Source organism: Neophocaena asiaeorientalis, unplaced genomic scaffold (genome assembly GCF_003031525.2).
Source record: "Neophocaena asiaeorientalis asiaeorientalis breed wild unplaced genomic scaffold, Neophocaena_asiaeorientalis_V1.1 scaffold461, whole genome shotgun sequence".
Classification (NCBI taxonomy): domain Eukaryota; kingdom Metazoa; phylum Chordata; class Mammalia; order Artiodactyla; family Phocoenidae; genus Neophocaena; species Neophocaena asiaeorientalis.
Window position 1 is genome coordinate 2,756,953 of NW_020173230.1, and position 11,589 is coordinate 2,768,541.

Here is an 11,589-nt window from a genome sequence, read left to right on the forward strand (position 1 = left end):
ATATATATATATATGGGGTTTTTTTTGGCCACACCACAAGGCCTGTGGGATCTTAGTTCCCTGACCAGGGATCGAACCCGTGCCCCTCTGAAGTGGAAGTGCAGAGTCCCAACCACTGGACTGCTCGGGAAGTGCCCCAATAATTACTTTTTGAAGAATTACTATGAACCAGGCCTGGAAATACAAAGTTATCCTCTACCTGCTAGGACTTGACAGCCCAGGGGTAAAAATTGCCATAAAACCTCAACAGAACACAGGAGGCGACGTGTTGAGCATAAAGGGTGGCAGGCAGAGGGTCCTATGGGATCACAGAGGAAGCACACGAATCCAGCCTGCAGGTTCAAGGTGAGCTTTCTGGAGAAGATGATGCTATCTGAATGAGTCCCGGAGGAGAATGGTGGGAAAGGTTGCTTTCAAGGCAGAAGGAACAGCAAGTACAAAAGCATGGATGTGGTGAGATTGTCCTCAAGCTGCCGGCGTTCACATCGCCAGGGTGTGGAGTGCAGGGATAGTGACGATGGATGAGCTGGAGACCTGAAACCGAAGGGTTTTTGGCAAAGAAGCAACATCGTCAGATTTGTTCCCACTTGTACAACTTTGGAGAATAGATTGAAAGTGATCAAGGTTGAAGGCAGAGAAACCAAATGCAGTTCTCCAAATGACAGTGAGGGCTTGAACTGACATGGATGAGTGTGTGTGTGTGTGTGGGGGGGGGAGGATTCAAAAGATGCCAAGGAGCTAGAGTGGGCAGGACCTGGAGCCTGGCTGGGACGGTGAGGGACTGGGCAGCTTGGTGGGAGCTAGTGAAACGGGCAGGAAGATGATGGGCGTGTTGCGTTTCAGATCCCTGTGCACCATCCAGGCGGGGCCAGAAGTGAGCGAGATCTGAGCTCAATGGGTCTGCAGCTCAGAGACAGGTTTTTGGCTGGAGATACCAGTTTGGGAGTTATTGGCATATGATGGCGGTGGAAACTGCGGGGAGTGGGAATGGGGGTGTGGGGGAGGCTGTAGAGATTGGGAAGACTGAGGAAAGCTTTACTACTTCACCTTTTTTTTTTCTAGACAAGCATTATCGAATTTAAATCATCATAGGAACCCCGTAAGCGGATGGGCGTTCTCATGATATCCACTTTAAAAATGAGACAGCCTCGGAAGGTTAAGTGACCTGTGCAATGCACTCAGCTAGTAGCCAGCAGGTGGGCCTGACGCCGCACTCAGCATACAGGACAGCCTTCCAGCCCCACCTCCAAGGACCCGTAGGACACACGTGTCCTTTTCCTCCTTCCTCGCTCACCCAGGCCAGGCTGAGGGCACTTCCCTCCCTCAGCCTTGGACCCTTTCTCTTGTGGAGCCCCTACTCCCCACTAGACATTAAAGGGGTGTGATTTGGCCCCTAACAGTCACCAGAGCCTGGCTCAGCCAGCCCCCAATCTTGGTGACGGGGAAGAGGAAGGACCCTGAGCACTGATGGAGTGGCAGAGGACTGAAACTGCCAAGACTGGGAGCAAGCAGCAGTGCGAGCCGATAAGAAGGAGGGCGGGGGAAGGGCAGAGCTCACCACAGAGGCCAAGGCTACCAGAAGGCAAGGAGGTAGAGAACGGAGGCAAGGGGGCTGGGGACCAGAGCTTAAAGGGAGGGCTGGGGGTGGGTAGTGCGGGAGGGAGGCCGGGGAGAGGTAATGGGAGGCTCATTGTCCCAGCAGGGGGAAGTCTTTTGTTTCCTCTCTTCCCTTGGCAGCCTGACAGGATATGAGGCCAAGCCCCCCCCTCCATGCCAGCATCCCCCCACCCACTGGACAGGGCCCTTCCCTTACCATTGTATCCTTGACCGGGATGGGGGCAGGGGCAATGGCTCTAGGCAGGAATACAAGGACTATTCGTGGCTGGGGGCTAGGCTACCGAGGTCCTCCTGGGACCAGAAGCCCCCGGGCTAGTTCGTGGAGCTTGGCAGGGAAAGCTCCGTGCCTGGGGAGGAGCAGGAAGCCAGGCCAGGGTGGGGCCTGCACCGAGGGTAGCAGGTCGGGCCAGGGGGCGGTAGGCTGCGCCCAGAGGAGATGACGCAGCCCGTCAGGCCTCTCCCAGCCCCCACCATTCCAGCGTGGGGGCCTGAGAGCTCACCTGAAATCCAGTGTTGACATCCCCCCCACCAGGGCGGTTGGGATCTGGTAGAGCCCAGCGAACTCCGGGGTCCGGCCTGGGCCCTCCACCGCCGCTTTCCTGTACTCCCTCCCTCCCTCCCCAGGATCCAGGAGTCTGGCCTCCCGCTGCGGTCCTCCAGGAACCCTGGAATTTCATCCATCCCCTCCTCTCCCTCCTGGGTCATTTTGCTCCATCAGCTGTTACTGCAGGAAGGGCGCCCTGCTCAGCCTCGCCTCTCTTCCCGAGCCTTTTGTTTGCTGGGTCTGCAGGAAACTGTAGGGGCGGTGGCCAAGGGCTCATCTGCCCCTGGGGCCTGGTGGAGGGGGGGGGTCCGGATTCACGAGACTTAATCCTGGGGAGCTCACGGCGGGGGTAGGGAGGCTCGACCGCCGGGGAATTGGCCTTTAGGGCCTGAACTCGGAGTTGGGGCACCCGGCGGCGGGGATTGGACGTCCTATCTCCGAGGGGCGGTCCGGGTGTGTGTTCGGGGATTCCTAGAACTGGAGGCTGGGGGGACACCCCGAGGTGACCTAATAAGTGGGAGCCAACACGAGGGGAGAAAAATCTAGATACTGAATCCCACAACCTCGTCCTACACGCCTCGAATCCCGGGAATCCCAAGCGGTGGGGAGACGGTAGGCAGGTCAGCCCAGGCAGTTTCTGAGGGTTAGCTAATTCCTTTTTCTTTTAAAAATGGTGGGGAGGTGGACCAGCACTTCGCCTAAGAATTCACGCTTTCCCAGGACTCGCCCGCAGACTAGGCGGCGGCGCGGACGCTCTAGCAAGCTGGCGCCCTCTCTTTGGTTGCCCTCTCTCTGAGGCTACCCTGGGCGCCGCCATATTCCTTTCACAGCGGGCGGGGCGGGGCGGGGCCCATGCAGTCACGTGAGGAGCAAGCCCTCAGGTCCGCGATGGTTCCCAGAACCGTCAGGGAATGGTTCCTGAGGTCCCCTCGAGTGCCAGGGGCTGTTAGAAGTACCGGAGCCAGAGCAGCGAAGAAAAGACAAGTTCCTGTTTCGTGGAGCTTAACTTTCTGTTGGGAATGGACAGTCAATGAACAAGATACACAAGTAAACGACATGTATTAGTGTTAAGAGCTATGGAGAAAAAAAAATAGGAAAGTGGGATGGGAAGGAAGGTGTAGTTCAATATTTAAATGGGACTGGCAGAGAAGATTTCACTAAGAAGATAATATTTGAGTTCGGAAGACAAAGGAGGCTCATGCCCTGTGTGCCCACAGGGCGTTCTTGGACACAGCCCAGAGGTCGTTGTGGGGTAAGATCAGGAAATGAGCAGAGGTGAGGGCAGGATGCAGATCGGGTAGGGCTTCATGCGTAGGGTGCCCATGTAATATGTAGACCTCTCTGGGTCACTTCTGAGCGAAGGATATGCTGTTAATACTTATGCTAAGGCAGGAGGTATAACCTGGTAGCTGGACTGTAGTCGATGAATCAGAAGGTAAGTACGGTTACCTTAAGGGACTTTGATTTTTACTCTGAGGAAAATGGGAAACCACTGGACAGTTTTGAAAGGGGAAGTGTCATGAATGGATACTTGCTTTAATAGCATCACTCCGATGTGTTGAGAATAGAATGTAGGGGCCAGGGCAGAAGCAGACACACCAGTTAGGGGGCCACCAGTCAGGGAGCTGTCGCAATAATGCAGGCAAGAGATGATGGTGACTTGGACTAGGGTGGTAAATTGGGGTTGGATACTGGTTGTATTTTAAAAGTAGAGGCCAAAAAAAAAAGTAGAGGCCAAAGGAATTGCTGATGGGTTGGATGTGGGGTGTAAGAGAGAGTTTTCAAGCACAAGCCCAAGGTTTTTGACCTAAGCACCTGGGCAAGTGGGACAAGCACAAGAGGCGTAGGTTGTGGGGGTATGTTCAGGCGTTGGATTTTGGATATGCCAAGTTTGAGTTGCCCGTTTGATGTGCGAGCAGAGATGTTAGTATGTTCTTGGAAGTCTGAAGTTCAGAGTAGAGATCTGGGCTGTAGATACACCCTTAAGGCACTGTTATAGAGATGGTATTTAAAACTAGAGGATTGGATGCGATCACCAAGGGAGTGGGTGTAAGTGGTGAAAAGATGTCTGTGGACTGAACTTCCAGTGCTCAGTGGAGCCTCCAGTCCACAGTGGCCTCTTGGCTGTTCCTCCAACACCTAGGAGTGCTCCAGAGTTGAGACAAGAGATGAGGAAGAACCAGCAAAGGAGACTGAACGGGAGGATAGTTGCATTTACCGGGGCTGTGATTTTGCCAGGAGGTGTAATAAAGTGAGAGAGGGGCAAGGGAGTGCTTTTCAGTGACCGTGAACTTTAAGCTGGGTAAGAAGGGAAGTGAGTGGGGGACAGTGGGCAGAGGGCAGGATCAATGGATTGAGGCACCAGTGAGGTGGAGGAGTGTTCGGGTCAGGGCATGACAAAGACCCTCCCCTTGACCAAACTTCAGTCAGTTTCCTCTGAACCTTCTTCTGGACTAGGCTTCGACCTTAGCCCCCATCCTTGCTGGGCCTTCCTAGCTCAGTTTAGAGAGAACCCACCCACCCTTCATATCTGATCACCCTGGCCTGCCTTCAGCAAGGATCCTGTTAAGTCACTTTAGCTAGAATCCCCCAATGCTTGGTGCTTCCTCCTAGTAATTCTACATTCACTGACCCCCTCATTCTGCTTGTTGGCTCTAAATCCCCAGCTGTTTTTGCTGTATTTGGAGTTGAGCCCGTTCTCTCTCCCCTACTGTGGGTCTTGACACCTATTTCAATAGCTCTGAATAAAGTCTTCTTTACTGTTTTAGCAAGTGTCAGATTATTTTTTTTCCTCAACAGGCATAACTAGAAGTGGTGAATGAAAAGAGGAGAGGGTACATTACTGGTAATGACAAAGTCTAGGCATCACCATTGGGTGGGATGGAGGGTGAGATCTATGCAGAAGTGGAGTTTAAGCACCTGCCAGCCCAGGGTGTTGGAAGTCCCATCCATGTGGATGTTGAAATCACCAAAAATTGTGACAGGAGGGATGTTGGAGAGACCCAGGAGCCAAGCTCCGTGTTGTGGGTAGCAGAGATGACCACTGAAAATGCCAGTTTAACTGCTCATGAGACCTCTTCCTGGCAAAGCCACATTTGTGCTGCTTTGAGCCCCTTCCTCTCCTAGGGAAAGGTTGCAGATAATTTACAGCCAAAGGCCAGTGGCAGGAAAAGCGGTGTTCATTTCCTGAGGCTCAAATGACAGTGTAACCATGAAGGACTCTATAAAGTTAGGAAATTATTACTGAAGTTCTCCAAACTTCAGTTTGCTAATGTGAAAAATGGAAATCATAGCGGGATCTACCTCACAAAGTGGTTATGCATATGTCATGTAGTACCCTATGCAAATGAGTTGTTGAACATTTCGGTATTGTTCTCAAGTGCCTATTAGTTTATTGCAACACTCACAGCAACCTTAACCGGGAGGGTCTAGTTAATCCCCATTTTACAGATGAGGAAACGTTGCCAGGTGGTGCCGACGTTGATGGCACCTGTAGAGTGAGGAGTGGGTCCTAACTCTCAGAGGTTCAAAAGTCTGGAGGGGACAACGTTGCGGGGAGGCGCGAAAGCGGGCGGGGGACCAGTCCGACCTACGGCGGCTTGCGCCTCCAGGGCTCGCCCGGATCGGCGGCCAATGGCTCCCTCTGGTGGCGGAAGAGAGGAGAGCAGCCAGTGGGCTGGACCGGGCGCGAGGGAAGGGCGCCGCAGGGGCGAGGGCTGAGGCTGGGACCTTGTGGGCTTTGCAAGGATCCGAGAGGCTGGAGGAGTAGGGCCGCGCGTTCCGGGTGGCGCACCTGGGCTAGGTGTTGTGGCCCCGCCTACCTGCCGGAGGCCTTCCGCCGTCACGACACGCCCCTTTCAGCAGTGTCTCCTCCGGACGCCTCCGAGCTCCGAGTGGGGTCCCGCCCGCGCGGCGGGCGCCTGTTTGCACCAGGGTGATAGGCGCAGTGGGAGCCGTGGCCCACACCCTGCCGGAGACGCACGTCCGAGTGGCGACCCCGAGCAGCACCCGGGTCGCACGTGGGGCGGGAGCCTCGCAGGCAGCGAGAGCTGGGTGGGGTGGGGCTTCCCCGGGCTCGCCCACGGGGCGGGGCCGAGCCCGGGGACCAATGGGGCGCTTGTGTGCTGGGGGTGGGTCAGGCTCGAGGCCTGGCATCCCGGTAGCCACAGCTGTCTTTCCGGCACCCTTGTCCCCTCCGCCAGTAGCGGACCCTCCGGCTCTCGGGGATCACTCCTGAGCGGCTGCGTCCTCCGGTGGGTAAGTGAACGCCCTGCCACACCCGGGCGGTGAGGGTGCGCCTGGCCGGGGAGGAGCGAATCTCGGCCCCCTCCAACCCGCCCCGGGAGAAAGTGGGCAGGAACCGGTGCGGGGAGGAGGACCACCTTGTGTCGCCGGACGGTGTTTTTGTTTTGGTCGTCGAGGAGTCGTTGGGGCGGTGGAGTTTGGGGGACGCCTGTGTGGGTGGGAGGAATCTGGTGAGATTAAGGAAAGAGGAGGCTGTTTGAGATGGGTTGAGGGAGAGTGTTGATGGAGGGTGGGGCTTTGGAAGATTCGGAAGTTTCTTATCGCCCGGGGATGAGGTGATTGCATGGAGGATCTTGGGGCGCGGCTCAGGACTCCGGAGGATGGGGTGAGGAGGGCCTCCTGCCCATCACTCACTTCCCTTCTGGAGGATTTGCTTCCTTTTGCGCTGCTAGTTAAGAAGGCGGAGGATCTTTGCACCTTTCCAGAGCCACTGCCATCCCTAGTCTCAGGGATACGGGAGAAGGGGTGGCCTCAGGAGCTGGGAGGGGCCATGGTACCCACTGCTGAGGCTTAAGAGTCTGCCATTGTTGGGGCAGTGGCCGGGACCAGTCTGCCCTCCACTAACTCTTTGAGTTGTTGGTGAACGTGAGTGTGTCTGTGTGTGTGTTTCCTTTTTGGGGAAGCTTCTGGGTGTTTGGTTAGAGGTGTTTTGTGGGGGGCTCCACGGAGCTGCCTTCCACTCAGCAAACTCTTTGCAGGCTTCATAACCCATTGGCGGCTTCCTCTGCCCGCTGTCGACCATGGCCAATGAGAGCTCTCCTCTGCTGGCCTACCGGCTCCTGGGGGAGGAGGGGGTTTCCTTCCCTGCCAGTGGGGCCGGGGGTCCTGGAGGGGCGTCTGCCCGGAAGCTCTCCACCTTCCTGGGTGTGGTGGTACCCACGGTCCTGTCCATGTTCAGTATAGTTGTCTTCTTGAGGATTGGTGAGTGGCAGGGGTTTACTTGGGGGTACAGTGGGGTGGGACTGGGATGAGGTTGGGGAAGGGCCCTGGGAGACGCGGGTGGATGAAGGGCTTGGGGTGGGGTGGGGGGTGCGATGGGTGAGCCGCCGTCTCACCTGCTTTGCCACTCCTGTCACAGGGTTCGTGGTGGGCCACGCTGGGCTGCTGCAGGCTTTGGCCATGCTCCTGGTTGCCTACCTCATCCTGGCACTCACTGTCCTCTCCGTCTGTGCCATCGCTACCAATGGAGCTGTGCGAGGGGGCGGAGCCTACTGTATCCTCCAACGTCGGTGGACAGGGGTCTGGGCTCTTCTGTCTTATAGCGGGGAGGAGAGGGCCCCTCCCTGCATCCCCTGGGGGGTAGGACAAGAGGGGACAAGTTCTAATGAATGTCCAGCAGACAGGTTGGTATGGGGAAGCGGACAAACACGACCTGACACGGTAGTGCTACTTTCCAGTTCACCAGGTGTCTTCCCAGCTGCCATTTTGGTTCTACTTGACCATCCTGTCAGTTAGGTAGTATTCATCTTATGGACGAGGACCTTCAAGAGCGTTAGTGACTTGGGCAAAGCCACGTGGCTTGGGAGTGGCTGCAGTGGGACGCACTGCCTCTGGGCACAGTCCCGTGTGTTCAGGGAGAGGAGGCCTGGAGGGCTAGCTGCATGGTGCTTCGTGCCCGGGCCCTTCCTCACGCTCCAGTTCACTTTCTTTTCCCTTAACGCTCACCCCCTGCTTCCACTTTCAGTCATGATCAGTCGCACCCTGGGGCCTGAGGTCGGGGGCAGCATTGGCCTCATGTTCTACCTGGCTAACGTCTGTGGCTGTGCTGTCTCCCTGCTGGGGCTGGTGGAGGCCATGCTTGATGTCTTCGGGGCTGGTTTGTGCTCCCCACGCTGGTCTGGGCAGCTCTGAGGATTTGCCGGGTCTGGGATTCTGGGATCATGGCAGGGAGAGAAGCCCTCTCCAAGAGAGATGCTCAACTTTCTTGAGCTCCTGCTCTGTGCCCAGCCTCGTGCAGACATCCCGACATCCGAGAGAATGTCCTGGCCTGTGAGGAGCTTCCCATCTAGTCAGGGAGGCCAGATTAACACTCCTAAAATTGACAGAGCAAGATTGGTGGTACCCATCAGGCAGGGCTAGGATGCTGGGGTACCGTTGGGCGGGGGAGTGGGAAAGATGGCCTCTCTGAGGACTGGTGGGCCAAAGATGGGGTCCCTTCCTGCTTTGAGTCATGGTTGGGGTCCCTCCTTGGGGGTCTGGCTTTCTAACTCTGTTCCTTCCTCTCTACAGATGCCACGGGGTCCAGCGGGCTCCGCACCCTGCCGCAGGGCTACGGCTGGAACCTGCTCTACGGCTCCTTGCTGCTGGGCCTGGTGGGCGGGGTCTGCACCCTGGGGGCCGGTCTCTACGCCCGTGCCTCCTTCCTCACATTCCTGCTGGTCTCTGGTTCCCTGGCCTCTGTGCTGGTCAGCTTTGTGGCTGTGAGGCCCAGGGACATCCTCTTGACCCCTAGGCCTGGCCCCAACGGTTCCTCCCTGCCGCCCCAGGTTGGCCACTTCACCGGCTTCAACAGCAGCACCCTGAAGGCCAATCTTGGCGGTGAGCTGGGTGCAGGAGCCCTGGGGTTCTCGGGGCGAGGGGCGGGCGTGTGTGTGTGTGTGGGGGGGGCTTGGAATCCCTGGATGAGAAGAGATGTCAGAGAAAATCAGGGGCGGGAGGTCTGGACCTGGAGCAGTACAAGTTGATTAAGATCTGTTGGGCGTGTATTGGCTGCTGTCTGTTTGACCCAGCTGGGCACGAGAGTGACCACGAGACAGTCCCTACCTTAGAGGAACTTGTTTAGTTGGAGAGATAAGATGTACATTCAGGAAACAAACTGCATAATAGGACCGAGTGTAATTCAGGTAGACAAGAAGCACAGAGGAGTCCAGAGGAGGGAGACCTGGGTTTGGGTCGGGGAGGGCACGGGCCGGTGGAGCTAGAGGTGGCGTGAGCCGGGTTGGGAAATTCAGATAGGAGGTGGAGGGAAGGCGTCTGAGGAAAGAGCGTGGATGAAGGCCTGGAGGGAGGAACGGAGAAGTGTGGGGAGAAGGAGGTGATGAGGTCAGCTGAGCCAGGGCCAGAGACGGGTCAGGGCTGGGGTCTCAGTGAGCTGGTGAGGCTGGTGGAGAGGCAGTGGGGGCAGGTTTAGAACGTGAGGAGAGGGTAGCAGGGCCAAAACGCCCGGATCCCTAGGACGGATGCTGATCCCCTCTCCTCCCTGGGAACGATTCCCCTCTCCTCAGCTGGCTACGCCAAGGACTACACCACGGGGGCCACGATGACCTTTGCTAGCGTCTTTGCCGTCCTTTTTAACGGCTGCACAGGCATCATGGCTGGGGCCAACATGTCAGGTGAGAGTCCTTGGGGGAGGGGGCTGCCTTGCCACCTTGCGCCTCTACAGAGCACTGAAGGTTCAGGGATACAGGGCATGGTGGAGGGTTGACCTCCCTCTCTCTGCTCCCTGCCCTCCAGGGGAGCTGAAGGATCCCAGCCGGGCCATTCCTCTGGGCACGATTGTTGCCGTTGCCTATACTTTCTTCATCTACATCCTGCTTTTCTTCCTCTCCAGCTTCACCTGTGACAGGTGCCTGGGGAGGGGGTGAGCCTGGTCCTGAGGGGGTGGAGTGGAGGCATTGTCACACCTGGATCGCCAAGGGAAGCATGGGCCAGGGCGGGGTGGGGGCAGATACCCAAGCTGTTGGGTGGTGTGGAGAAAATGGGGACTGTGCCTCCCACTGGGAGAGAGTTAGAGCTGCTGCCCTGGATGTGGAGGGCTGGCTACATGGTAACAGCCAACCCGAAGCCAGCATTTGCTTTGTGCCTGGTACTATTGTAAGTACTCGGCTTGGGGGTGGGGTGGGGAAGAGCTTTCTAGTCCGTTTGTATTTCCATAAATATTTGGCTTCTTGTGCCCATACTGTTGGGAACGTCCACCCTGTGACGAAATCCAAAGCGGCCCAACGACAGCCAGTGAATGCCAAGTCTAACCCCTGGGCACACTCGATCTATTAATACGGTCCTTGAGATCAGGGCTGGGGTCAGCTCAGAATACCCAGCGCTTAACCTCAGCCAGTGTTGTGAGAACTGTTCTCAGCAGGCCCCTAGGATGGATGTACATTTATGATCTGCACCCTCCTCCTTTCCTTCCCTGTAGGATCCTGCTGCAGGAGGACTATGGGTTCTTCCAAGCCATCAGCCTGTGGTCCCCGCTGGTGCTGACCGGTATCTATGCCACATCGCTCTCAGCCTCCATGAGCTCCCTCATCGGCGCCTCCCGCATCCTCCACGCCCTGGCCCAGGACAACCTCTTTGGTGCGCTGTCCCCTGCCTCGTGCCCGGCTCTGAGCGCACCCTCCTGTGTCTGTCTCGGTCCCCCCCTTGGCCCAGGCTGATGTGTACGCTGCATTTCCGTTTGCACAGGAGTGATCCTGGCGCCAGCTAAGGTTATATCCCAAGGGGGGAACCCCTGGGGAGCCGTGCTGTATTCTTGGGGCCTAGTGCAGGTAAGCTTTCCTCTTCAAGCTGCCCTCACCCTCACCCTCACCGTAAGCCCCCCCTGGTTACACTCGCGGGACCAGGAAGGGTCAGACGCGCACTGGGAGACGTGCCTGAAAAGGCAGGATGTGTTGGCGTTTGATGGGGAGCAGGGCGCGTGGATGAACGCCCAGCCTCTTGGTCTGTGTCCAGCTGGTGCTCCTGGCTGGGAAGCTGAACACGCTGGCCGCCGTGGTCACTGTCTTCTACTTGGTGGCCTACGCTGCCGTGGACCTGTCCTGCCTGAGCCTCGAGTGGGCCTCGGCCCCCAACTTCCGGTGAGCGAAGGAGATGCCTGTGTCCCCAGAGAAAGGGAGGGAGGGGTGGGAAGGCCTGGGACCGGGCGGGCGGAGGCTGGGGATGGAGTGGAGCGGCTCGCTGTCGGGGCAGCCCCAGCCTCCTTCCTTCTGTGTCGGCCCCCAGCCCCACCTTCAGCCTCTTCTCCTGGCACACGTGCTTGCTGGGGGTGGCCTCCTGCCTGCTCATGATGTTCCTCATCAGCCCCGGGGCCGCTGGCGGCTCCCTGCTTCTCATGGGCCTGCTTTCTGCCCTGCTTACGGCTCGAGGAGGCCCCAGCAGCTGGGGTTACGTCAGCCAGGCCCTGCTTT

The 11,589-nt window shown here is 57.4% G+C and overlaps 1 protein-coding gene across 1 annotated transcript in view; it reads left to right on the forward strand.

Annotated features, from left to right (window-relative positions):
- The first annotated feature begins 6,287 nt into the window (after positions 1-6,287).
- SLC12A9 (solute carrier family 12 member 9) overlaps positions 6,288-11,589 on the forward strand; it is a 9,315-nt gene continuing 4,013 nt past the window's right edge. Inside the window, exons 1-11 of the mRNA XM_024745455.1 lie at positions 6,288-6,418; positions 7,165-7,387; positions 7,545-7,679; positions 8,151-8,282; positions 8,696-9,004; positions 9,691-9,798; positions 9,920-10,031; positions 10,602-10,759; positions 10,868-10,950; positions 11,135-11,259; positions 11,405-11,589. The exon at positions 11,405-11,589 is cut by the window's right edge and continues 3 nt beyond it. Of these exons, the coding sequence (XP_024601223.1) occupies positions 7,207-7,387; positions 7,545-7,679; positions 8,151-8,282; positions 8,696-9,004; positions 9,691-9,798; positions 9,920-10,031; positions 10,602-10,759; positions 10,868-10,950; positions 11,135-11,259; positions 11,405-11,589 (1,528 nt within the window). The 5' untranslated portion in view covers positions 6,288-6,418; positions 7,165-7,206. The remainder of the gene's footprint in view (positions 6,419-7,164; positions 7,388-7,544; positions 7,680-8,150; positions 8,283-8,695; positions 9,005-9,690; positions 9,799-9,919; positions 10,032-10,601; positions 10,760-10,867; positions 10,951-11,134; positions 11,260-11,404) is intronic.